The following is a 24,673-nucleotide window of genomic DNA, read 5'->3' on the forward strand; positions in this document are numbered from 1 at the left end:
CATTTCCATCGCTCTTTGTTTACTGCTCCTTGTTTCTAACTCTGACTCTATTTCTTTGAAAGGGAACTATATATCTTATGATATAATATATATATATATATATATATAGATATATATATATATATATATATATATATATATATATATATATAATATCACTGGTTCTTGGTAGTATACACCATAATAAAATTGTGTTGTAGCAAAACACCCGTGGTGGCCCAATCAAATGTCTCCTCTTGACGTCATGCGCGTATTGGCTCCTCATTGGCCCGGGAACTGTGTTGGTAGCGTGTAGCACTGTTTGAATTCGTGCGTGATAGAAGACCTCAAAACTACGATATTAAGTGCTGGTAAATAATGCGTGGGTTTTGTGTGTTTTGATTGCTTGAAATTTGTAGACCTTGCGAAATATTGGGCCTAGAATAGAGATAAAGTGTCTGACGTCGCGCAGTCGTTTTATATTTACCAATTTTATATAGTTTAAAATTAATAGTTCTGTATGTGAACTGAAGAATACGTTTTGTTTTCCGATATTTAATGTGAGATTAGTGCTTTGAATTTAGGTACTGGCGTGGATTATTAACGGATACGAACTAATCCCACAGGTGAAAACTGTTCAGTTGTCCAGCGAGAGTATAAGAGAATACTGTGATCAGCATCCTTTCATCGGCGACTAACAGTTGCTTTTGGTCTGTTGCAGTCTGGTGCTGTTGATCTGACATTGTGTGGCCATGCGGCACAATAAATCGGCACATAAGCGAAAGCCATCAACCCCAGGCGCCGATCTCCCCCAGAGCAGATACCGCCACCCTCGACATCCAGAGCCCGGCGCACCAGCGGACCCTCCGGTGAGCTCTTTCGTGTCGGCTTCCTTCTCTTAGCAGTGTGCGTAATGCAAGTAACGTTACACGAAAATGTTTCCATGCGATTTATGGGTCAGGTGGGTGACGTAATGGTTAAAAATACACAATTATAATCTTCATTAGCATAATGTAAACTGCTTTCCTGATCACGTGGTTCTTTACACCAGCCGTGAGAAAATTTCAACAAATCAAGAGAGCTTGCAATTTTATATTTGTCTACTTTGGCTAAAATATAACTGAAGATTCTTCAATAGCAAGCGAGTTCTTCGGTTTGTAGACTTTATTTATTTATGTATTTATTTATTTTGCTTCAGGTTGTTCTATATAGCGAATTTCTATCATTAAAATACACGTGATAAATCTTACAACAAATTTGAAGGGGGGAAAACTTAAATTGCAAACATCGCAGATTTTTTGTTTAATCAGTCTTATCAGTCTTTCTTATTTCATTTATATTAATAGTCAAAAAGCAATATAATTATTGTTTCTTTGTAATAGTAAAACTGATTTAAAGATTAAAGATAAGAAAATAATGTTTAAACATGATTTCACATCCAGCAGGTGGCGACACGCACTGAATGTAAATCTTTTTAACTCACGGATTCGGCGCTCTGTTGAGAATGTCTTTCCTGTGCTTTCCATTAAAAATAGTTAGCTGGTGGGGGGGCATGGGGGCCCATCAGGACTGCCTATGCATAGGGCCCGGGATCTTGTGCAACGCCCCTGGGTCTTGTTACAATACTTTCTGGTGAACTGAACGTGTAAAAAGTGAAACTGTATTATGTGAACTGTTTTTAATGTGCTTTCTGTACTAGAAGCGTCCCCACGCAAGAAACACCGGTTTCGCCCTGGCACCCGAGCTCTGATGGAGATCCGCAAATATCAGAAGTCTACTGATCTGTTGCTGCGCAAGGCCCCGTTTTCACGACTGGTACTACTGATTGAGTGCATCATTTAACAAACACCTGAGATCCCATGATTAGCCTTTTGACACCTAATAATTCAAAACACGAACAAGCTGTTTTCAAGTGATGTAACAGTAATGTTAATTTTTTTTTCCCTCCTGACAGGTGCGAGAGGTGTGTCAGACATTCAGTCGAGAACACATGATGTGGCAGGGATATGCTCTAATGGCATTACAGGAGGTAGGTGACAATTAAAAATAATTTATTTTTCAATTTATATTGTATTATAAAATGGAGAGTTCTGGCCCTGGATGCTGACTGGTCCATGGAAATAGCTAATATATTTAAATCACTGCGCAAAGGCCAACTGTTAACTTTTAAATTAACTATTAAAATTCGTGTCTTCTGTGTTTTTTATTATGTTTGAAGGTGAATGTCAGTAAACTTGCAGTCACTCCAAAATCAAAAAATTAAAGAAGGTTTAAAGATTAAAACCTTTTATTTACAGAAAAGGAAGTATATTTTAGGCCATTAAGACAAAGCTAAAAAGTCACTGTAATGTGTTCTGAGGTAAAAACTGAAAAATGAAGATTGTAATAGCAAAGTTGTCGGTAATAGTTTTACATAATTTGTTCTGTACCAACAGCAGCACCACAGAAAAAACTATTGGAGCACACCTTTAACTATTTACTTATTTTAACTATTTTCATGCTAATAATAAGTAATATTAATATGTAACCTTCAGATTGCAAACAGCTTTCAAAATGCAGTGTAAATGCAGACTAATTTATTAATTAACAAGACTGCAGCACTTTTTTTTTTTTTTTTTTTTTTTTTACGTTTTTCGTCCTATCCGTTGTTATGGTATCAATATTTCTATGATGGTTGTGGATGATACTCTCAAAACTTGTACTTAACGTAATTAACTTATTTAGATTGTGTTTAGACTTTGGTGGTTGTAATGAGAGGATTCGCGAGCTTGCAGGAGCTCACACTGAATACATACTTGAGCAGTGTTGAGTGTATATTTATATTTTGAGTATTGGGTTTGTAAGCCAATTTGTTTTACCACTATGCTGTTATAATAGAGCACTGGCATTCATCTGAGGGTTTTAACAGCCCTACCTGTACTTATCACCCACTCACCTAAACCAGTTTTTCTGAAACACGCCAATCAGTAGACCAATCACAACAGATTGGGTTTTTTGGAAGGTGGGTTTTAAAGAAATCAAAAATAAAACATTCAGACAGAAATAGCATGAAAAATATAGCACTGAAAACAACTCTCTTAGCATGAACACAGAGATATTTCCCCTGCTTATTAAACACTTATGTTCATATTCATTACAGTCAGGGCCGGATTTACTTTCTATTGTGAAGTGTTTTTGCCCTCCACCCCTCCCCTATTAATATATAGTATTAACCCCCAAACACAGCCCCGCCCTCTCCTGAATCCATGGAAAGCATTACAGTGTTCTGTATAGCAAAAAGTGCAAAGTCATTCAACCTGCATTCAGTCATTGAGGAACAAATGTAGTTGTTCCCTTGTTTGAGAACAAAGAAAGATCATTTAATTAAATCTGGAATAATTGACTCGAGTGTCATGGCAACATCACCTCCTTGGCTGTGCATTATTTTTCTAATAATTCAACAGCCATCATTCTATTTATACTACAAGCACACATTTTTCAGATGTTTTATTTCAAGATCTTTAAGAAGTTTGTCCTTAAAACGCGTTTGTGTGTAGGACTAATTTCTTATTTATTCTCTTCTCATGCTAATTTCACTTGTGCCACCCTAACGTGTCAGAAGTGATGTAGGTGAGAAATAGAATGCGGCATTAGTGTACCGTTGGGGACTTCGTGCTGCATCGTGTCACATCTGGTTTAGACAGAATCACTGATTATTAATGGGATTTATTGTCTTTTGTCGTGTTGCGCTGCTTGTGTCGCATGTAGACAGCGTTAGTTATACGGAAATGTTAAAATATAAATACTTAATAATTACCAAATTTAGTGTGACGGTTTAACAATATTACCATCACTCTATTTTTGGTATTTACAAGTCACTGGTCCAATTTGTTTTTAGTTGTTTTTGCTCAAAGTCGGTCGCACCAAATCTGCTGTTTAGGTGACCAGATTTCTGCATTGGAAATCGGGGACATATTCTATTGGATTGGTCAAAATATAATTGAAATCTCATTTGTTATTATTTATGAATTTTAAAAATGGGGACAGTACATTTGTTTTTTTTTTTTTTTGTTTTTAAATTGTGGGGTTCCCTATACTTTTATTAAAATAATTAAAATTTAGACTGAAAACCGTTAATAGCAACCATTGTAATCTACCGAAATCAAGACTTCACAAAAACAACTTTATTAATTAATTATTAATTAAAACTAAAATGAGTAATATTGTAAATAAAACTTTTAATTTAAGACTTTTTAATTGTATTTAATATTTTCATTTTCACAAACTAATTATACTGTATACACACACACACACATAATATATATATATATTTGTAACATAATAATAATTATTTTATTTTATTTATAGGCGTCTTTCAGGGCACCTTACAGCATTGACAGTAAAATCAAAGCAATACAAAACACAAACTACAACATAATTGCTACAAAAAACATAATCAGTATAATCATACTGAAACCAAAAGTCAAATATATACAGCTAATCCAAACAAGTATGTTTAGTTTTGGTTTTAAACTGGAAGATGGAGTCCAGCTGACGAATACGTAATGGTAAAAAATTCCAAACGTTTAGCACTGAACAACTAAGATCCCTAGCACCCATAGAGCTTAACTTAAATATTGGTAGACTCAGTAGATCTTCAAACACGATCTTAAGGAACGTGCTGAATTTTATGATGGAAGAACGTCTGAAAGATGAGGAGGAGCCAAACTATGAGGAGCTTTAAAAGTGAGCAGCAAGATTTTATAATAAATACTATAGTGAACAGGAAGCCAGTAAAATTTCCTTCACATGAATCTAGTCATGTGAAGGAATGCTGTCCGGAATCACAAAAGGCATAAGGGCTAATCGTGTCAGCTTGCCATCTGGACAGATGTTTTTCATAGGTTTGTTTGTTGTTGTGGTATCTTAGCTCTAAATACATTAAACATTAAATACTTCCACCAGGCTCAGAAATAAACCTTTTCAATTTTAGCCCTTTTAACAGCGATTTTTATAATTGCCTTATTAAATGTTTGTGTAGGGTATTTTTTTTTTTTTTTTTTGTCAAATACTTCAATTTAACCATTTATTTTAATCAATCACAATATTATAGACTGCTTCCAATCAGTTTTTTTTTCCAAATGAACAAAAGCCATCTTCACACTGTGCTGCATCTGGCATGGAATTTATGTTTGTTTACACATAATGATTCTCATCTGTGTTTCACACACACACACACACAAATCCATAATGTAAATAGCCCTATTAAAAAAAAAAAAAAAAAAAAAAAAAAAAACACACTCAAAGGGTGAAGCTGCAATATCATGACAATCATTTCACTATTGCACTTGATATTGTAATGATTATTAATGTTGTGTATTAATTATTAACACTAATTATTAATAGTGTAACAAAGTAACTAATAGTTCTTTGTTAAACAACTAGAAAGGTGTTAGCTGGGGGAAAAAGCATGCTACCTTCTTGCTACAGACAAAACAAGCTAAGAATGGTTTTATGAATTTATTGCTTTTTGCAGATTAGACATTCAAGACTTCACATTGGTTACCAGGTGGAAGTAGTTATACTAGACAGACTGGTTAACTGAAAAACAGAAACTAAAGCTACATTGTGATTAACTACAATTTATTTGTCTCATCCACAGTTCATATTGCCATATTTTTGTATTGCAGTATATAATTTTTATTGAAATAATTTACAGTATGTTATAGTTGTTTAATTATTGCTCTTTCATGCGCTTTTAGGCTGCAGAAGCATTCATGGTCCGTCTGTTTTCTGATGCCAACCTCTGTGCCATTCATGCCAAGAGGGTGACATTGTTTCCACGTGACACTGAAGGACACTCTTCCTCAAATCAAAATGTTAAAAAACTTGCCCGGCGAATCAGAGGTGTCGAAAACATGTGAAGTTGGAATTTTTTTTTTTTTTTTTTTTGTACGATTTGACGAATTTCCTTACAGACACTGTAAGGACACTTTCCTCAAATCAAGGTTAAAATAGTTGCATATGCAGCCAAAAAACACAAATGTTCAAAAGTTGGCATATGGCCAAGAAACCCAATGTTTTGATGGCATGGAAGTGTATTGATATGAACTTATTTTTAAACATTTTTTAGGAATTGTAATATAAAGCATTTTATTTTGTGTTGTAAAGTTGCAAAGAAGATGTTTGTTCTGGTGATGTTTGTTGATAATAAACTGATAGTTGCAGTATTGCAGTTTGTGTTGGCAGCTCTTTGGCCAGTCCACATCAGAATGTTTAAAGGGGTGCTATTATGCTTTTTCAACTTTAGTTAGTCTGTTATGTTGCTGTTTGAGCATAAAAAAAAAAAATCTGCAAAGTTACAAAGCTCAAAGTCCAATTCAAAAAGAGATATTTTTTTTTAACAGAAATCACTTTTCAAAAACTACAATGAATGACTTGTTTGGACTACAAAAAATATTTTCTGGGATTTGTGATATCACAAAGATCGACGAATGGGACAAGACCTGGTTGAGCTGCACTAGAGAAGACAACGATTATTATCACTATGTCAGAGACACGCTATTGTTCCCAAGACAAACAATCTTAGAGTGGTTTAAATCGCGCTCAAATTGATTTGATTTTAATGCAATATTTAAATCAAAGCTCGCAGCAGGCAGCTATGGTAAGAGGCAGGACATTCCTGACCAAGCGCCGAGTGCTGTCAATCACAACACACACACTGGCCCAGCTAACCAATCACAGCACATCTCGTATTCCAGAAGGTGGGCCTTCATTTGTTACAGGAACTATTCGAGCCGCTCATGCCAGACTGGGGAGAGAGGTATTGTAATAATGTAAAATATGTGAAAAATGCGTTTTTCGAACAACCTAGTATGAGAGCCTGTTCTAGTACACCCCCTAAACAAAATCAAGACTTTGAGCATAATTTGACTGAGAAAATAGCATAATAGGACCCCTTTAAGTTTTTTAATCAGCTTGGTTCTTTACATTATATTGATAATATATAGTATAGTCACAAAGTCACTTTTACAGACTTTTAAATTAAATGTTCCCTCCTGGTGGAATGACCTGCCCAACTCAATCCGAGCAGCTGAGTCCTTAGCCATCTTCAAGAATCAGCTTAAAACACATCTCTTCTTATTCTTAAAAAAAAACAAAAAATACTACTACTAACTACCTTTCTAATCTTTTTGTATTCTATCTATTTTCTTTTCATTTATTATACAATTATAAAAAAAAGACTTCTAACGCTAGCTTGCTCTATTCTGTTTTCTTTTTATTATATTATTTAAAAGCCCTTGCTACCTGTACTGCGTTTAAGCTAACTGAGACTTGTTATAGCATTTACATATCATTGCTCTTTTGTTGTTTTTGATTGCTTCCATTGTCATCATTTGTAAGTCGCTTTGGATAAAAGCATCTGCTAAATGACTAAATGTAAATGTATAGTCTATATTCTTATTTTGGACATGGATTGCTAACATCCTGCTTAATGTGGCATATCCTTGCACTTCCAAGTGCCAAATTATCAAAAGCTAATTACATAAGAGTTTCAGTCATTTTATCTGATTAGATACAGCACTGTGAATTATTATTATTATTTTTTTGCTGTTGAATATCTAGCTGGCAGGGTCTAGAACGAGCAGGACATGTGTAGGAAGGAAAGCAAAGAGACTGATATCAGTGTAGGTGACAATTATATTGACCAGGGGTGTCAAACTCCTGGAGGGCTAAAGTCCTGCCAAGTTTAGCTTCAGTCCTACTTGAAAGTGAAAGTGAAAGTGACGTGACATTCAGCCAAGTATGGTGACCCATACTCAGAATTCGTGCTCTGCATTTAACCCATCCAAAGTGCACACAAACAGAGCAGTGAACACACGGACACACTGTGAACACCACACCCGGAGCAGTGGGCAGCCATTTTATGCTGCGGCACCCTGGGGAGCAGTTGGGGGTTCGGTGCCTTGCTCAAGGGCACCTCAGTCGTGATATTGAAGGTGGAGAGGGAACTGTACATGCACTCTCCCCCCTACCCACAATTCCTGCCGGCCCGAGACTCGAACTCGATTGGGAGTCCGACTCTCTAACCATTAGGCCACGACTTCCCACACCAGTGTTTGGAAAAACACTTGATCCATCTAAACTCTACAGGGATGTGGCCCTCCTGAAGCACCACCCCAGTCTAGCATGTTTATATACAGGTGCATCTCAATAAATTAGAATGCCATGGAAAAGTTATTTTATTTCAGTAATTCAACTCAAATTGTGAAACTTGTGTATTAAATAAATTCAGTGCACACAGACTGAAGTAGTTTAAGTCTTTGGTTCTTTTAATTGTGATTTTGGCTCACATTTAACAAAAACCCACCTATTCACTATCTCAACAAAATAGAATATGGTGACATGCCAATCAGCTAATCAACTCAAAACACCTGCAAAGGTTTCCTGAGCCTTCAGAATGGTCTCTCGGTTTGATTCACTAGGCTACACAAACAAGGGAAGACTGCTGATCTGACAGTTGTCCTTAAGACAATCATTGACTCCCTTCACAAGGAGGGTAAGCCACAAACATTCATTGCCAAAGAAGCTGTCTGTTCAGAGAGTGCTGTATACAAGCATGTTAACAGAAAGTTGAGTGGAAGGAAAAAGATGCACAACCAACCGAGAGAACCGCAGCCTTATGAGGATTGTCAAGCAAAATCGATTCAAGAATTTGAGTGAACTTCACAGGGAATGGACCGAGGCTGGGGTCAAGGCATCAAGAGCCACCACACACAGACGTGTCAAGGAATTTGGCTACAGTTGTCGTATTCCTCTTGTTAAGCCACTCCTGAACCACAGACAATGTCAGAGGCATCTTACCTTGGCTAAGGAGGAGAAGAAGATCTGGACTGTTGCCCAGTGGTCCAAATTCCTCTTTTCAGATGAGAGCAAGTTTTGTATTTCATTTGGAAACCAAGGTCCTAGAGTCTGGAGGAAGGGTGGAGAAGCTCATAGCCCAAGCTGCTTGAAGTCCAGTGTTAAGTTTCCACAGTCTGTGATGATTTGGGGTGCAATGTCATCTGCTGATGTTGGTCCATTGTGTTTTTTGAAAAGCAAAGTCACTGCACCCGTTTACCAAGAAATTTTGGATCACTTCATGCTTCTTTTCTTCTGACCAGCTTTTTGAAGATGCTGATTTAATTTTCCAGCAGGATTTGGCACCTGCCCACACTGCCAAAAGTTGGTTAAAATGACCATGGTGCTGGTGTGCTTGACTGGCCAGCAAACTCACAAGACCTGAAATCTATGGGGTATTGTCAAGAGGAAAATGAGAAACGAGACCAAAAAATGCAGATGCGCTGAAGGCCACTGTCAAAGAAACCTGGGCTTCCATACCACCTCAGCAGTGCCACAAACTGATCACCTCCATGCTACGCCAAACTGAGGCAGCAAAAGGAGCCCCTACCAAGTATTGAGTACATGTACAGTAAATGAACATACTTTCCAGAAGGCCAACAATTCACTAAAAATGTTATTTTTTTTTTTTTTTTTTTTTTTTTTTAATTGGTCTTTGAAGTATTCTAATTTGTTGGGTTTTTGTTAAATGTGAGCAAAATCATCACAATTAAAAGAACCAAAGACTTAAACTACTTCAGTCTGTGTGCATTGAATTTATTTAATACACAAGTTTCACAATTTGAGTTGAATTACTGAAATAAATGAACTTTTCCACGACATTCTAATTTATTGAGAAACACACTAATAAATAAATTAAATGAGCAATGGAACTCAAAAACACATTTCATGTAGCTTGCATTTTTATAGCCTGCTTTTGGAACAGTTCCATTCTGGTCAGCTGATTAAAAAAGCTACTGAGGTAGTAAAATGTAAGAACTTATGTCTAACTTCTATACATAAAGTTTTATTGATTGCTAACACACTATAAATTATTCATTTTGCCCAATTTCCCAAACTATATCTTCACATTTCTCAAATCTATAAATACATCTCACACCAATGTTTTCTGCAAAGCTCTACACAAAAATGCCCTCATTTTTTTCACAGGTTTAAACATGTTCTCATTCAGAAACCACAACATGTAGGCCAAGTATGGCCAAGTATTTGTGCTCTGCATTTATCCAGTCCATGTGCACACACACACACACCATGGGGGAAAAAAAAGCTTGACAACAGGCTACTTCTGTTCATGCTTGTTGCTCTGTGTGGAGCACTGGCTTTTGTCCGACTCCTTGTGCAAAGAAAATTCTAACTGGATTGATAAAATTAATGACAAAAATGTAAACTGATGTTTCCTACTGACACACTACAGCAAAAGAGAGAAATAAATGACTTAAAACCATTTCTTTGTTGGTGAAAGTACTAATGGCCTAAGACTTTTGAACAGTACTTTATGTTATAATAAGTTTATATAATATGGAAACTGTACTTTATGACCTTTCGTTCAGCTATATGCACCTGTATGGTGTTGTTTTTCATTTATGTATATGCTCAATAAAGATTGGGCAAGATTCACTACAATAAACAAATACACATGAACAAATTTCTACTCATTGAATAATAAGACTATTTCACAGACACATATCTGAAAGCATGGGCTATACACTGACAATATATGTTTTAACAAAATGTGTGTTATACATAATAGATAAATTGATAATTTAAATAAATAAAATTCCATCTGCATAGACTATATATACACCTAAAAATTAGTCCAATTAGTATACAGGCATTTGTTAAATGTGGCGGAATGGTGCCACAAGTCTTTTGGCATCCAAAGTACATCAGTGAAAGCTTTACTGAAAAAAAAAAAAAAAAAAGCAACCCTTGACCCTTCAGACGTCCTGATTTATAGACTCTTATCTTTATTACCCTTCAAAGTCCTGTCTTGATCTCGGATGATGTCAACAATCAACAACACAACAACATCCATCATCCAAAAAACACAAAACACAAAAAAAACCACATATAACAGTTTAATGGCATATTAAAAGTATTAATGTCAAAACATATTAAAATATACAATTTATATTTTTTTTTTTTTTTTTGTATTAATGTATTTTTTCATAATACATTCAACCTGTATTCAACATTGCTGTTTTTAAGAGAATAAATTATTTCATTTAAGAACATCTCTCAAATGTATTGAATAAAATATAGGGGAAGATGTCCCGTCAAGAGCAATAAGGATTTACTGCTAAATTGTTACATAGTTAGATATGGAGGTGAGGAATTATACAAAAATTGTCAAATTCACACACTTGATCTAATCCATCACTGTTTCAATTACAATTAAGGACAAAACTCTGGGAAAACTCTGAATTCTAGATGATCCAGAGTTTTGACATTTGAAGGTTTGTGCTGATTTGAAACATGATGGAATCATGATCCATTATATAGATAATAGCATGTTATATTATCTATAGTCTACACTGCTCAAAAGAAAAATAAATAGATAAATAAGAGAACACTTAAATCACACATTCGATCTCAATGAACTACAACCCCAAATCAGAAAAAGTTGGGACGTTTTGTAAAATGCAGTGAAATAAAGAATCAGTTATTTGTTAATTATCTTTAACCTTTTTAATTGACAAAAGTACAAAGAAAATATTTCCAATGTTTTCACTGTATTTTGTAAATATAAACAATTTTTGATTTTGATGGCTGCAAAATACATGGACTGAGGCAAAAATAAGTGTAAAGGTTACAGAATATCCAAGTTGCCTCCAACATGCCTCCGTTGCAAACTATTTTGGAGTATGTTGCAGCCATCAAAAATTTGTTTATATTTGCAGAATTCTATTTATTTATTAAGTCAGAGAAAACAATGGAGATCTTTTCTTTGTACTTTTGTCAATTAAATAAAGATTAAATAGAACTAACAAATCACAGATTCTTGATTTTATTGCACTTTTTCTGATTTGGGTTGTAAATATTCAAGTTGAAAATCGGTACTTATATACATTGTGTAATTCATTGAGAACAAAATTATTTGATAATGGTCAGTGGAAACTGAAATCATCAAGCCCTTGGAGTACTGGATTCAAAATCACACTGAAAATTAAAGTAAAAAATGAAATTATTGGCTGATTGAATAAACGCATGAATTTCATCAAAGCAACTCATAATGTAAGTCAGTAGTGTGTATGGCCTCCGCACTCCCTACAAGTCAAGTCAAGTCACCTTTATTTATATAGCGCTTTAAATAAAACAGATTGTGTCAAAGCAACTGAACAACATTAATTAGGAAAACAGTGTGTCAATAATGCAAAATGAAAGTTAAAGGCAGTTCATCATTGAATTCAGTGAAGTCATCATGCAGCTCAGTTCAGTTTAAATAGTATCTGTGCAATAATTTGCAATCAAGTCAACGATATCGCTGTAAATGTAATGTCCCCAACTAAGCAAGCCAGAGGCGACAGCGGCAAGGAACCTAAACTCTATCGGTGACAGAATGGAGAAAAAACCTTGGGAGAAACCAGGCTCAGTCGGGGGGCCAGTTCTCCTCTGACCAGACGAAACCAGCAGTTCAATTCCAAACTACAGCAAAGTCAGACTGTGCAGAAGAATCATCTGATTCCTGTGGTCTTGTCCTGGTGGTCGTCTGAGACCAGGTCTTTATAGGGGATCTGTATCTGGGGCTCATCTAGTTGTCCTGGTCTCCGCTGTCTTTCAGGGCTGTAGAAGTCCTTTCTAAGTGCTGATCCACCATCTGGTCTGGATACATACTGGATCCAGGTGACTGCAGTGACCATCTGATCTGGATACTGACCAGATCTGGTGGCTACGGTGACCTCGGAATAAGAGAGAAACAGACTAATATTAGCATAGATGCCATTCTTCTAACGATGTAGCAAGTACATCGGGTGTAATGGGAAGTGTTCCCGGTTTACCTAATTCATGAAGCCTAAAAATCTTTCAACGGATTTGGATATTAGAAGCGTATTAGTGTGTCACTTGCAAGCCAGGTTAAAGAGATGGGTCTTTAAATAGATTTAAACTGCGAGAGTGTGTCTGCCTCCCGAACAATCTTATTCCAGAGTTTAGGCGCTAAATATGAAAAGGATCTCACAGCCAGTGCAGTGTATGGCAGAACCGGGCTAATATGATCATACTTCCTGGTTCTAGTAAGAACTATAGCTGCTGCACCACCCAATAAAGCATTACAATAATCTAACCTTGAGGTCATAAACGCATGCTCCTGATTTGATGTCAGATGGGGTCCTTTGGGATCTCCTGCCAGACCTGGATCAGGGCATCAGTGAGCTGCCAGTCTGTGGTGCTTCTTGATGACTTTGGATCCTCCGATACATAACATCCCAGAGAATTCAAATTAATTTAATGCATGTTTATTTGTATAGCGCTTTTTACACTACAAATTGTTGTAAAGCCACTTCACAGTAAATTAAAGTCTCTGCATTATATTTAAGAATTAGCTAGTCAGTGGTGACTATGTCCAGGTGATGTCCATATGGCAGAAATGTACAGTAAAAATCATGCAATTAGTTAATGACATGTATTCAAAAAACTATTAACACAAATTACAGCAATGATTAAACAGTATGTAGCAATCAAACTTTTAGGAAAATTTGAGTTTTGGTAGTTGGTTCATTGTTGGCGTCATCTGAGGTCCTCTGAGGGGTTGGTATAATCTCTTCTCATGTGTTCAGTCCTCTCAAATAAGAGATCAGGTAAGGATTGGATCCAGACTTGTGTAATTCCTAGTTACCTCGGGATGCCATCCCCCGTGGCAGAAACATAGAAAAAAAATTAGTGTAGCTGCTGTTCAAACCAAGCAAAGAATTATAATGTGCATTTGATCAGATATAACTGAAGTAAGAGGTCATGAGCTACATGGGGCAATCATGGCCTAATGGTTGAAGAGTCTGACTTGTAACCCGAAGGTTGTGAGTTTGAGTCTCAGGTCTGGCAGGGATTTTAGGTAGGGGGAGTGAATGACCAACACTCTTTACCACCTTCAATACCATGACTGAGGTGAGATCCTTGAGCAATATGGCTGCCCACTGATCTGGGTGTGTTTACTACTGTGTGTGTGCACTCGGATGGGTTAAATGCAGAGAAAAATTTCTGAGTATGGGTCGCCACACACCAATTCACTTTCCCTTTCATCATGCCAGTGGTTCGCAATTCCGGTCCTCACGACCCTGAATAGCAAAATAAATATGATGTCCACCACTCTGAGAACCACTGCATTATGAGAATGCTTGGGTAAAGAGATGTGTCTTTAATCTAGTTTTAAACAGAGAGTTTGTCTGAACCCTGAACATTATCAGGAAGGCTATTCCAGAATTTAAAAGCAAAATACAAAATATCTACTTCCTTTACTGGACTTTACTTTCCTAGGTATTACAAACATTCCAGAGTTTTGCTACCTTAGGGAGCGTGATGGATTAAAGCATGATAGAATTCTAGTTAGGTATGCAGGAGCTAAACCATTTAGGGCCTTAAGTAAGTAGTAATATTTTGTAATTACTATAGAACTTAATTTAATAGGAGTACATTATTGGTCATCCAATCTTTTACATTTTTAACACACTCTGTAGCTTAGATAATTTAGAAGTTTCATCTGGTCTTGTTGAAATACAGGTCCTTCTCAAGAAATTAGCATATTGTGATAAAAGTTCATTATTTTCCATAATGTAATGATAAAATTAAACTTTCATATATTTTAGATTCATTGCACACCAACTGAAATATTTCAGGTCTTTTATTGTTTTAATACTGATGATTTTGGCATACAGCTCATGAAAAACCAAAATTCCTATCTCAAAAAATTAGCATATCATGAAAAGGTTATCTAAACGAGCTATTAACCTAATCATCTGAATCAACTAATTAACTCTAAACACCTGCAAAAGATTCCTGAGGCTTTTAAAAACTCCCAGCCTGGTTCAAAACCGCAATCATGGGTAAGACTGCCGACCTGACTGCTGTCCAGAAGGCCATCATTGACACCCTCAAGCGAGAGGGGAAAAAACACAGAAAGAAATTTCTGAACGAATAGGCTGTTCCCAGAGTGCTGTATCAAGGCACCTCAGTGGGAAGTCTGTGGGAAGGAAAAAGTGTGGCAAAAAAAACGCTGCACAAACGAGAAGAGGTGACCAGAGCCCTGAGGAAGATTGTGGAGAAGGACCGATTCCAGACCTTGGGGGACCTGCGGAAGCAGTGGACTGAGTCTAGAGTAGAAACATTCAGAGCCACCGTGCACAGGCGTGTGCTTTTGAACCAGAAACAGCGGCAGAAGCGCCTGACCTGGGCTACAGAGAAGCAGCACTGGACTGTTGCTCAGTGGTCCAAAGTACTTTTTTTTTGTTTCGGATGAAAGCAAATTTTTTCATGTCATTCGGAAATCAAGGTGCCAGAGTCTGGAGGAAGACTGGGGAGAAGGAAATGCCAAAATGCCTGAAGTCCAGTGTCAAGTACCCACAGTCAGTGATGGTCTGGGGTGCCATGTCAGCTGCTGGTGTTGGTCCACTGTGTTTTATCAAGGGCAGGGTCAATGCAGCTAGCTATCAGGAGATTTTGGAGCACTTCATGCTTCCATCTGCTGAAAAGCTTTATGGAGATGAAGATTTCGTTTTTCAGCACGACCTGGCACCTGCTCACAGTGCCAAAACCACTGGTAAATGGTTTTTCTGACCATGGTATTTACTGTGCTCAATTGGCCTGCCAACTCTCCTGACCTGAACCCCCATAGAGAATCTGTGGGATATTGTGAAGAGAAAGTTGAGAGACGCAAGACCCAACACTCTGGATGAGCTTAAGGCCACTATCGAAGCATCCTGGGCCTCCATAACACCTCAGCAGTGCCACAGGCTGATTTGCCTCCATGCCACGCGCCGCATTGAAGCAGTCATTTCTGCAAAAGGATTCCCGACCAAGTATTGAGTGCATAACTGAACATAATTATTTGAAGGTTGACTTTTTTTGTATTAAAAACAATTTTCTTTTATTGGTCGGATGAAATATGCAAATTTTTTTGAGATAGGAATTTTGGGGTTTTCATGAGCTGTATGCCAAAATCATCAGTATTAAAACAATAAAAGACCTGAAATATTTCAGTTGGTGTGCAATGAATCTAAAATATATGAAAGTTTAATTTTTATCATTACATTATGGAAAATAATGAACTTTTTCACAATATGCTAATTTTTTGAGAAGGACCTGTATATATTTGAGTATCATTCGCATAAGAATGGAAACTAATCTCATATTTTCTAATAATTTTACCAAGGGGCAACATGTACATTGAAAATAGCAGAGGGCCTAAGACCTATACTTGTGACACTCCATACTTTACTGATGATTCCCCATTTAAGTAAACAAATTGAAAACAGTCGACAGGTAGGATCTAAACCATCTTAAAGCCTGCCCTTGAATACCCATATTTTGTAATCGATCTATGAGTATGTCATGATCTATAGTGTCGAATGCAGCACTAAGATCAAGTAAAACTAGTAATGAGAAGCAGCCTTGGCCTGATACAAGAAGCAAGACGTTTATAAATTTAACAAGTGCAATTTCACACAACTTTTTTTCAAAAATTTTAGACATAAACAGAAGATATGAAATGAATCTGTAATTTGCCAGTTCACTAGGATCTAGTTGTGGTTTCTTAATAAGAGGATTAATAACCGCCAGCTTGAAGGGTTTTGGCACGTGACTTAGAGATAACAAGTTATTAATATTGAGAAGCGTTTCTGTTACCTGTAGCAGTTCTGCTACAGGTAGCAACTCTTTCAATAATTTAGTAAGTACAGGATTTTATTAACATGTTGTTGGTTTAGATGCAGTGATAAGTTTATTTAGATCTTCCTGTCCTATAGTTGTAAAGCACTGCAGTTTTTCTTTGGGTGCGATGAATGAAGCTGAATTTCAAGATGCTGTAGATTGTTCATTTGTTCAGGAAAGTTTCTGATGCTATTTAATTTATTACTGAAGAAACCCATAAAGTCATTACTACTAAATTGTGAGGGAATTTTTTGTTTGGGTGACGTCTGAATATTTGTTAATCTAGCCACTGTCCTAAATAAAATCCTTGGATTATTTCAGTTATTTTCTATGAGTTTTAGAGCCTGTCTATAGCTGGACATACTGTTTTTCCACTCAATTCTAAAAACTTCCAAGTAAGTTTTTTCTCCATTTACACTCAAGATTATGATTTTCTTTAATGAGACACACAGAATCTCAATTGGATTCAGGTCTGGGGAACGTGAGGGCCAGTCAATGGCATCAATTTTTTCCAGAAACTGCCTACACTCTATGGGCACAGGAAGCGGGGCATTGTGATGCTCTCATCCGTGAAGAGAACGGGGCGCAAATGATGTACTTGCCAATTCTGGTGTTTTCTGGCAAGTACCAGTCAAGCTGCACGGTGCTGAGTTGTGAGCACAGGTCCCACTACAGGATGTCAAGCCCTCATGCTGCCCTCATGGAGTCTGTTACTGACAGTTTGGTCAGAAACATGCACACCAGTAGCCTGCTAGAGGTCATTTTAGAGGGCTCTGGCAGTGCTCCTCCTGTTCCTTCTTACACAAAGGAGCAGATACCGGTTTTGCTGCTGGGTTGTTGCCCTTTCTATGTCTCTGTCCAATTCTCCTCATGTAATGGCCTGGTACCTAGTTCTTGAGATACACCAAACCTCCTTACGACAGCACATATGGATGTGCCATTCTGGAGAAGCTGGACTACCTGTGCAACCTGACTGGGTTGCAGTCACTGCGTCATGCTAATAGTGAGAAGGACGCTTACACCTCACAAAACTAGAAACAAATTAGCCAGAAAGGATTAGGAAAAAGCAATTGTCTGCGTCCACCACCTGCTAAACTGTACTTTCTGTAGCCTCTCCAACGCACCTGTTGTCACTTTCATTTGAACCAAAGCAGGAGAAAGTGATTCACAATCACTTGTGCTTCCTAACCGACAGACTGATATCCCCAAGAGGGTCTGGCTGCAGACTTGCACTTGCACTCTCAGACTTGCACTCTCAGACTTGCACTCTCAGACACTTGCGCTTCCGCTAGTGACATCACTTGCAGTCTTTTTTTATTTTTTTTATTTTGTTCTATTTATTGATAACTTTTTGTTTGAATCTCTCAACATTTTACAACAGCAGCCAGGTGTTGAAGACAAGAAATAAATTACAAATAAATTACAAAGTCACTTGCAATCACCACTTGCACTCTCAGCTACCTGCGACGTCACTTGCAGTCGACACAAATCATGCGTGTTGCCAATGGAGACAAGACACTGTGGTGATTAAAAACGATTAAAACTAATTTAGTACCCAACGTACAGAGGTCCTGCAAGAAAAAGACAAGACCCGCAAATCCACGGCCACAAAACAGCAGAATATGAATGCGATGCACAAAGTCTCTCATTAAGTGTTTAATTTCCTCCCATAGAAAAAACAAACACTTAATATGGCATAATCTATTAAGATAGGCCTACATAAAGTAAAATTAAAATATCAAATTCAATATATAGTTATTATTTAATTTACTACAAGGCAAGCAGATGGCCATAAACACAATGCGCAAACATTCACTTATCCTCCAATACAGCAAAACGCTTAATATACATAATAATGGACTATAAAGACAATTCAGGAGCCTATATGTCTTTCTTTTGACTTAAAGTATATACAGACCAACAAATATGTTGGTCTGTATATATGCATTATGAAATGCATTAAGTAATATTAAAAGCATCAATGCGTTATGCGTTACCGTTAAACATTTTCCTCCCATAGAAAATCATTATAAATAAAACATGTAATGTAGCTTAATGGACAAAGACAGCGATATAAACGATTTGTAGACAGTTTATTCTAGAAAAACGCTTAACGTGAAACTTTGTGTGTTGCATTTATTCTGGGCTCACCTGCTTGCCTGTACATATTAGTTATGCATATTTTAAATTTTTTGTTTTTTTACTTTTAGAATAATGAAGAGCAGCATATTGAGTTTGGTCTTTATCATCTTTAGTCTATTATTATGCCACATTTGCCAGTTTTATAAATTATTCATTATATTAATAAACTACAGTATATTGAATTTGATATTTAAATAGCATCTTAATACAATAAGCCATATTAAGTGTTTATGTTTTCTACGGGAGGAAAACGCTCAATGAGAGACTTTGCACACTGCATTCATATTTTGCTGTTGTGTGGCCGTGAATTTGCGGGTCTTGTCTTTTTCTTGCAGGACGCTGTACGTTATAGTACTAAATTAGTTTTAATCGTTTAATCACCACAGTGTATTGTCTCCACTGGCAACACGCATGATTTGTGTCGACTGCAAGTGATGTCGCAGGTAGCTGAGAGTGCAAGTGGCGATTGCAAGTGACTTTGTAATTTAGTTTTTTTGTTTTTTCTTGTCTTCAACACCTGGCTGCTGTTGTAAAATGTTGAGAGATTCAAACAAAAAATAATAATTAAATAGAACAAAATATCATATAAAAATAAAGACTGCAAGTGATGTCACTAGCGGAAGCGCAAGTGTCTGAGAGTGCAAGTCTGAGAGTGCAAGTCTGAGAGTGCAAGTGCAAGTCTGCAGCCAGACCCTTCTCGATATCCCTGAAGACTGACTTGGTGTTATGTGTATTTTGTGTGTATGTGTGTAATGTGATCATTAAGTGTTCCCTTAATGTTTCTGAGCAGCACATATGTAGAGATAAGTGATCATATACAGCAAATTTGTATAGTGAATGGTATTAATCTTTTAACTTTCATGGGTTGCTTCAAAATGAGTTGTAATAAAATGTGAAGTGATATACATTGATATTTTTCATAGTTTTGAATTCAGATATAGATATTTGGGTTTATTGTTCACAAAATAATATAGAACACCATGCCTGTCGTGCTTTTTGTATTAGATGAATGTTCACTGCACTCATGTCATGCTGCTTGGATAGCGTGAGAAGGAAGTGAAGGCATGTGACAGAGAGCTCTATCAGTGTCAGTAACATCTTAAACATTTTTTTCATACATTCTTCAAGTTGTTTTGTAACTTGTTGATGTCATGTTTCTATGCCCTTATGTACATATATGTATATGTATATGTATATGTACATAAACATTATATAAAATTATTTACGAAGACAAAAAATAAATAATAATTTATTACATTTCCTGAATTTTAATGTTTAGCTACATTGCTAAGTGCTATTTTGAGAGTATGTCCTAACAGGAATACTGTTGGGTCACTTCTGTGGAATCAGTGAGCTGAGCAAATCTGCCCAATTTTAAAAGACTGTCAAACTTAAAGCGTTGCCTGAAAGTTAACAAAGGCTAATAGTTTGAATCTTTAGATAGACAGACAGATAGATAGATAGATAGATAGATAGATAGATAGATAGATAGACTTAACTTTGCCTATTAAAAATGTATGTGTGTAGTATAAATACAATTTAGACATCAGCAGTGTCACTGTTTCCCACTATTTATGAAACTGATGACTCCTCTTCCATGGCTTCATGGGAAGTGTCCATCTGATGTGCATGGGAGAATCTTGGAAGAATCAGAATGTATTTGTTTGATTAGAGCAAATATTAGAGTAAGTGATAAGTATTTGAACAGTTGCTTTTTGCATACTTTATAGTATAGGAGTAGTTGTTGTGAGGATGTTGCTAAGTGGTTATCAGTGTGTTCTAAGCATTTTCTTGAATGCTGCTATTGCAGCTGGATATACACTGTCAGAAAACAAATGTCAAAAACCCTTTACAGGTTTACAGAAGCTTTGCAATGTGACAGTACCATTAAAGGGACAACTTTATACCATATTTTACTACTATGAACCTAGTGACAAACTGTTGTACCCCTAAAGGTTTTTTGTTTTTTTTTGAGAGTGTAAATTCGGACAGATTCAGTGATGGATGGATGGGTGCTAACATGGCCTAATGATCTGAATTTTACACTGACCGTGAGGAGACAACTGCGAAATTCTTTCTGATGTTTCTGAGCTCTCCTGGTGAGCTGCAAACTCAAAACAAACTTGAGGCCTTGTGTGTGTGTGTGTGTGTGTGTGTGTGTGTGTGTGTGTGTGTGTGTGTGTGTGTGTGTGTGTGTGTGTGTGTTAGATTGCATATGTGCCTGTTTTTCAGTAATTGTCCACTTCACCTCTGCCAGTTAAGCTGACTGTGTATCCTTGTTAAAAGAATTTTGATGACATTGTGGAGATGGTCTTGTGCGTCACAAGGATGATTTAACCAATTAACGAACAGCTGTAGTTATTGACAATGGACAAATCTAGCATGGGTAGGGTATTTAAAGAAGCTGCAAAGAGATGACTTCATGGAGATTCTGAACACTCTGCAAGGTAAGTCTTAAAATCAGCTCAATGTGAAAAATTAGTTAAGGATTATGTTTGGCTTTTTTGGATGAAATTTTCTCAACTCTTATTTATTCCTTTAATTTCAGATGAAATTCCAGGTTTTTCATCTCTCTTCCACTCTTCAAACCACAGTCTTTTTCTTGCTGGTGCTGCTGGTCCAGCCTCCAAGAGGTCTAATGCTGCCACACCATCCCATGGTTTACCTGCCTACGCTGGACAACCCTGAATGGGAGGCTGCACTGTTCCAGCTTCAGACTTCACTGGGAGCTCCAGGCGGCAGACCAGTGGCGGAGCTCCAGCCCTGGGCTCTGATTCAGGAGCCGGGACCCGAGGAGCTTCTGGAAAAAGTGAAGGCAGAACTGGGATGGGGACAGAGGGGCATTGTGAAGGGCCAAAAGAGAGAGGAGCTGGGATGGAAACCAATGGGGACATTCCCAGACAACCATATAGTGGCTGTGCCATATCCACAAGGGGGAGAGGTTGAAGAAGTGCGTGGAGAGAAGCGGAACGAGGCGCTCACTTCCATTGCAGGAGGTTTACAAGCCTTCAACAGACAGAAAGGAGGATTTGGCTTTCGATTTGGCAGAAAGTGAAGGGGAAGGAGTGTGTATATACAGTATGTGTGTGTGTGTATGTGTGGATTTATGTAGATATACATTGGGGACAAATTTGTCCCTAAAAGTGAGCTAAGTCTGAAGAAACCACCCTTTGGAACTGTGCTTTGAAACTTGTGGGGGTGGGTGACATAAATAATGTTTATTTCATGGGAAAAATGCAGATTATATGACATTTATTAAAAATTGTTAACAAATATTCTGTGGTCCACACTTATTTTTCCACAAAACATCTTTCTCACTTAAAGTTTTATGGATGTGTACACTGTCTCTGACTAGCTCAACTTGATGTACGTTGCCAATAGCTGCTTGACACCTCAAACCAGCAAATATCATTAAAAATCAACTTCTTGCTTTACAGTGAGTAAATCGCTTAACTTAAGGTTATATTAAAAATAGAGATGTCCTGAAAAATAGTTTATATAAAAAGAAAAACTGAAATATTAAGTAGGTACAAACCTGCATTTCTGAGGCCAAAATATAATTTTCCTGGTTTTGAAAAATATCAATATACAGCATGGATGTTTCTGACAGAAATGAAATAGTCATGAAATATGAAAGGCAATGTCATAGACAAATTTTATACAACTAAATTGCTACAGATCTTGCTATTCCTGACATCTAGCCTATAGTTTGAAAGAGGCTTTTGCGGTAAACACACTGGACTGCATATAAACAAAACAAATATGGGCTTGAATAGATATTAATAAATTGGATGAAACTCGGTCTTAAGCTAAAAAGTGAAATCAACTGAATAGTCTAATGTTTTTCCGTTTTCACACTTTTTAATATTTACATACATTAATTCATATTCTTCGATTCACAATGATTGTACAAATAATATATATATGTAATATAATATAATATATATAATATATGTTTAATTATTTTTAGTTTACTGTTAAGTTTTTTACTTAAATCTAACAGTACACTGACTGAAGAGTTACTCTCGTAGAGATGTATGTACCCTAATGTATGTGGCTGGAGCTATACTGTATATCTTGTCATAGGAGAACCAAAAGCCTAAATACGTCTATTTAAATAAATCTATTTAATTTAATCTGGTTTAATTTAGCATATTTTGTTCTGCATAGCCTACATTATGTGAAATTACATTAACAGAAAAAGGTCGTAATAGAATTATTTTAATATTTTACAACAGGAACAGAAAACTCCGGACTCCACTGCGCTTGGGGCTTTTAGTGACGCTGCGCTGTCTGTTTTAGCATTGGATAAGATCTCTGGAGGAGCGTCTCGCTGCAGCCTGCGGTGGACATCCAACCCGGCCCACATCCAAGTGTGACGTCACAGACGACCACGCCCATGTCAAAATACGTCACATTCTCATTCATTTTGAAACAGGAAGAAGCATCGATAAGAAGATAATTTGTATTGTTTGCCAACCGCTAAAAAAAGAAGCTGTTGTTTGCCGTGTCGGTAAGTAAAAAAAATATATCTTTGGTCTTTACCAAACGTTGACAACTTTAAGAACGTGTGCGTCAATTGTGTGCATGTGCATAAACAACAGTAAGTATTTTTAATTTCAACTTCACACAGGCACGTTATTGCTAGCAACAAATATACTTACACATATATATATATATAAACACATATACAAAAAAAACTAATAAAAGGCACTCAAACTTTTTTGAGTCACACGATCATTATCAGTGGATTTTGGTGGGGGGGGGTGAGATGAGTGTTTTTATGTTGGAGGGTCTATCTATCCACACATGTATGTATGTATATATGTATGTATGTATTCGTGGCATGCATGCGTACACACACACAAATACATACATATATACATACATACATGTGTAGATAGATAGAGAGACAGATAGATAGATAGATAGAAGGCACAAGTCTTACAACATAAAATCAATTATGAATCAATGTGAAAAAAATTTTATACCCTTCCCCCCACACATAACACTCATCTCACCCACTCAGACACACACACTTCATCCCTCTCACACAAAAGTACCAACATTGAACAAAAACACACACACACACACACACACACACAAACAAACACACACACACACACACACCACACACACACGACATCTTTAATGATATACTCTGATCACAGTACCCATGCACAGTAACTTGGTTGGGCAACCGCATCATTTCACAATGTCTTGCTGGATAACTCTTTGTATGTCACAAATTATCTTTTTATTCTTCTATATTAACGAAAAGATCACATAATGTTTGTTTGTCATGTTTTACAGCATTCTACACATTTTCAGTCCAAGCCTGATGCAGGGCAGTTCTCCCCGGGTTAAGGGGTCCCTGCTGCAGTTTCACCAGTAAAGAAAATTACTTGTTACAGTTCACTTGAAGGACCACATAAGCCATGCAGTGGTGCATGGAGGTATGGTGAGAGCATTTCTTTAGATACTGATTGTATTTTTGTGGTTTAAAAATCATAAATATGTTTATGTAGAATGATGAGGTAAATAATTTTTAGTGGACACATATACCCCCAACACGTATGGTATTCTCTATTTTTAACAGGAACGCCAAGAGGACATAAAGTGGAAGTTTGTAAGGGGACATTAGTCCAGCGTGGTACAGAGTCATCGTTGGTTATTCTGTGGGGAGGGTGACAAGGCCTGCCTTTCATCAGATGGACAGTAAAAATCAACAGAATGCCATCAAAGACTACCTGGAGGGAGAATCGGAGGATATATTGAAGCAAGGAATCTCTCTGTGTAGTCTATGTATGTATGT

The 24,673-nt window shown here is 36.8% G+C and overlaps 1 protein-coding gene across 1 annotated transcript; it reads left to right on the forward strand.

Moving 5' to 3' along the window:
• Window positions 1-200: 200 nt before the first annotated feature.
• On the forward strand, window positions 201-5,984 carry LOC109085791 (histone H3-like centromeric protein A). Its single transcript, XM_042776053.1, is given in 7 exon segments — window positions 201-350; window positions 606-768; window positions 771-848; window positions 1,679-1,794; window positions 1,934-2,008; window positions 5,721-5,807; window positions 5,841-5,984. Coding segments are annotated over 6 exon segments (435 nt in total). The 5' UTR covers window positions 201-350; window positions 606-731; the 3' UTR covers window positions 5,883-5,984.
• The last annotated feature ends 18,689 nt before the right edge of the window (window positions 5,985-24,673 follow it).

This window comes from Cyprinus carpio, chromosome A19 (genome assembly GCF_018340385.1).
Source record: "Cyprinus carpio isolate SPL01 chromosome A19, ASM1834038v1, whole genome shotgun sequence".
NCBI classification, from domain to species: Eukaryota; Metazoa; Chordata; class Actinopteri; order Cypriniformes; family Cyprinidae; genus Cyprinus; species Cyprinus carpio.